Source organism: Papilio polytes, unplaced genomic scaffold (assembly GCF_000836215.1).
Source record: "Papilio polytes unplaced genomic scaffold, Ppol_1.0 DF821400.1, whole genome shotgun sequence".
NCBI lineage: Eukaryota > Metazoa > Arthropoda > Insecta > Lepidoptera > Papilionidae > Papilio > Papilio polytes.
In genome coordinates this window covers 1,065,782-1,068,090 of record NW_013527804.1, presented here as the reverse complement: position 1 = coordinate 1,068,090, position 2,309 = coordinate 1,065,782, and the positions used below count along the sequence as shown (strand labels likewise).

Sequence of the window (2,309 nt, the reverse complement as noted above, 5' to 3'; positions counted from 1 at the left end):
CAAATCCACTTCCTCTTCCCAATCTCTCCTTATAAGAAAAGGGTGGTAAAGAGAAATGGACTTAAATTAGGCCTCCGGCACCACACTCATCAGACTGCACACAGTATTGCTTCCATTTGACGCCTGTCTTCTGTGCAGTCGTGGTATTACTGGGGGCGTGCCTTGCACTGCTAAGATGTTAAAGCGGGCACTACCACTGTTACCACTACCACTGTTATTTGGAGGACAAAAACCTGTTGATGCCGACCCTACGGGAGTAGCATAAGGAGATGAAGATGATGAAAATACTCACTGAGGTACGTTCACAAAACCACAAGAGCCCGCCTCGAAGTTACAGTATGAACCAAAAGGCATTTTATCTGGAAAATAAAAATGTTTAGGGATCAATTAAAAGTACAAGTACCTATATCTTACTAATATTATAAATGCGAAAGTTTAGATGGATGGATGTTTGTTAGAGTTTGTAGCATAAACGGCTGATCGGATCTCCATGAAATTTGGCACAGGTTTAAAGTATAGTCTGGAAGAACACATAGGCTACTTTTATCCCGGGAATAGTTACGGTTCCCGTGGGATTCATTAATTTAGTTTCTTAATGTTCACTCGATCATTCTGCAACGGTTCAACATATCTTATTGAAATTTGGCACAGATATAAAACAAAGTCTGGAGTACACATGGGACAAGCTTAATCCCCGAGGTGTCCGGTTCCCGGCATACGTAGCTTTTTGTTATTTATATAGTTCGTATGTTTTCTAATACCACGCGGACGAAGTCGCGGGCAACATCTCGTTTTACATAAAGCTTAGGCTTTTCTTCAGGGTTTTTGTTTAAATCAATGATTACTGCCTTTGACTAAACTATCTCACAACTGGTTCGTCTGACTTTGAATTTATAAGCTTATTAGCTGTTCCCGTGCGACTTCATCCGCATAGAATTATGAAAATTTTATTTTATTGTTTACATTTGTCAAATTATCAATTGCAAATGTCAAAATGACATGACATGATGTCAAATGGCAACCTTGCTTCATTAATGTTGGCAGCTTGTTTATGGTCCCTTTCCCATTTTCCGATTTATCTCCCAAGTTTAATAGCGTAAAAATATATAGCCTAAAACGTATAAGTGTAGGGCTTTTTAGTAAAAAAAGAATTATTCAAAAATATGCTTCGATTGACATCCTACGTCACAAAGTAGTGTGAGTTTACGCTTTATTATATTACGAGCTGTTGCCCGCGACTTCGTCCGCGTGGTATTAGAAAACATACTGTTAGGAATAAAATTAGTACCGTGCTATAGAATTGGCGCAACTCTAGATTATCGGCATAAACGTCACGTCCCTAGCTGACAGCTGTCAATGTCACTACAAGTATGGATAGATTGGCGCGTAACTTGAGTCTTGACGAGAAGTATTGCTCTGAGTTAAAAGCGACAGTATCAATTAAATAAGTTGTCTATTAATACAAACTATATAAATTACAAAAAGCTACGTATCCCTCGAGAACCGGACGTTTCTCGGGGATGAAGCTTATCCCATGTGTACTCCAGACTTTGTTTTATATCTGTGCCAAATTTCAATAAGATATGTCGAACCGTTGCAGAATGATCGAGTAAACATTAAAAACTAAATTAATGAATCCCACGGGAACCGTAACTATTCCAGGGATAAAAGTAGCCTATGTGTTCTTCAAGACTATGCTCTAAGCTTGTGCCAAATTTCATGGAGATCCGTTCAGCAGTTTAGGCTACAAACGCTAACAAACATCCATCCATCCATCCAAACTTTCGCATTTATAATATTAACAAGTAAGATTAGCAAGAAGTAAGAAGTAAGATAGATATGGATTAGTATAGTTGTTTAACTAAACAGTTGGATGCTGCAAACCAATCGACAATCGCACAACAATTGTGTTCCGTTAAAAATTGTTACTTACCGCAGTTTTGGTTTTCATCGTTGGCATCATCGCAGTCTTTCACCAGATCGCAGACTTGCTGCAGTTTGATACATGACTCCTTCTGCAATTGACATGGAAATGTGTTCAACAAAACATTTTTTTTATTGAAAATTTTACAGAAAACAAATTATAAAGATGAACAAATATGGCCCCGCAAAAACCATATAATTGTTTAGTCCGCGGGTGCGGTGTTACAATCATACTAATATTATAAATGCGAAAGTTTAGATGGATGTTTGTTAGAGTTTGTAGCCTAAACGTCTGAATTTTGATGAAATTAGGTATAGATGTAGAGGATAGTCTGGAAGAACACATAGGCTGTTCACTTTTGTTTTTTTTTAATTCCACGCGGACG

At 37.9% G+C, this 2,309-nt stretch overlaps 1 protein-coding gene across 1 annotated transcript in view; it reads right to left on the bottom strand.

Annotated features, from left to right (window-relative positions):
- Nucleotides 1-2,309, bottom strand: part of LOC106108690 (ALK tyrosine kinase receptor-like) — a 37,362-nt gene that overhangs the window by 22,422 nt on the left and 12,631 nt on the right. Inside the window, exons 5-6 of the mRNA XM_013289949.1 lie at nt 1,934-2,015; nt 293-359 (exon numbers count right to left, since the gene is read on the bottom strand). Coding sequence (XP_013145403.1) covers nt 293-359; nt 1,934-2,015 — 149 coding nt within the window. The remainder of the gene's footprint in view (nt 1-292; nt 360-1,933; nt 2,016-2,309) is intronic.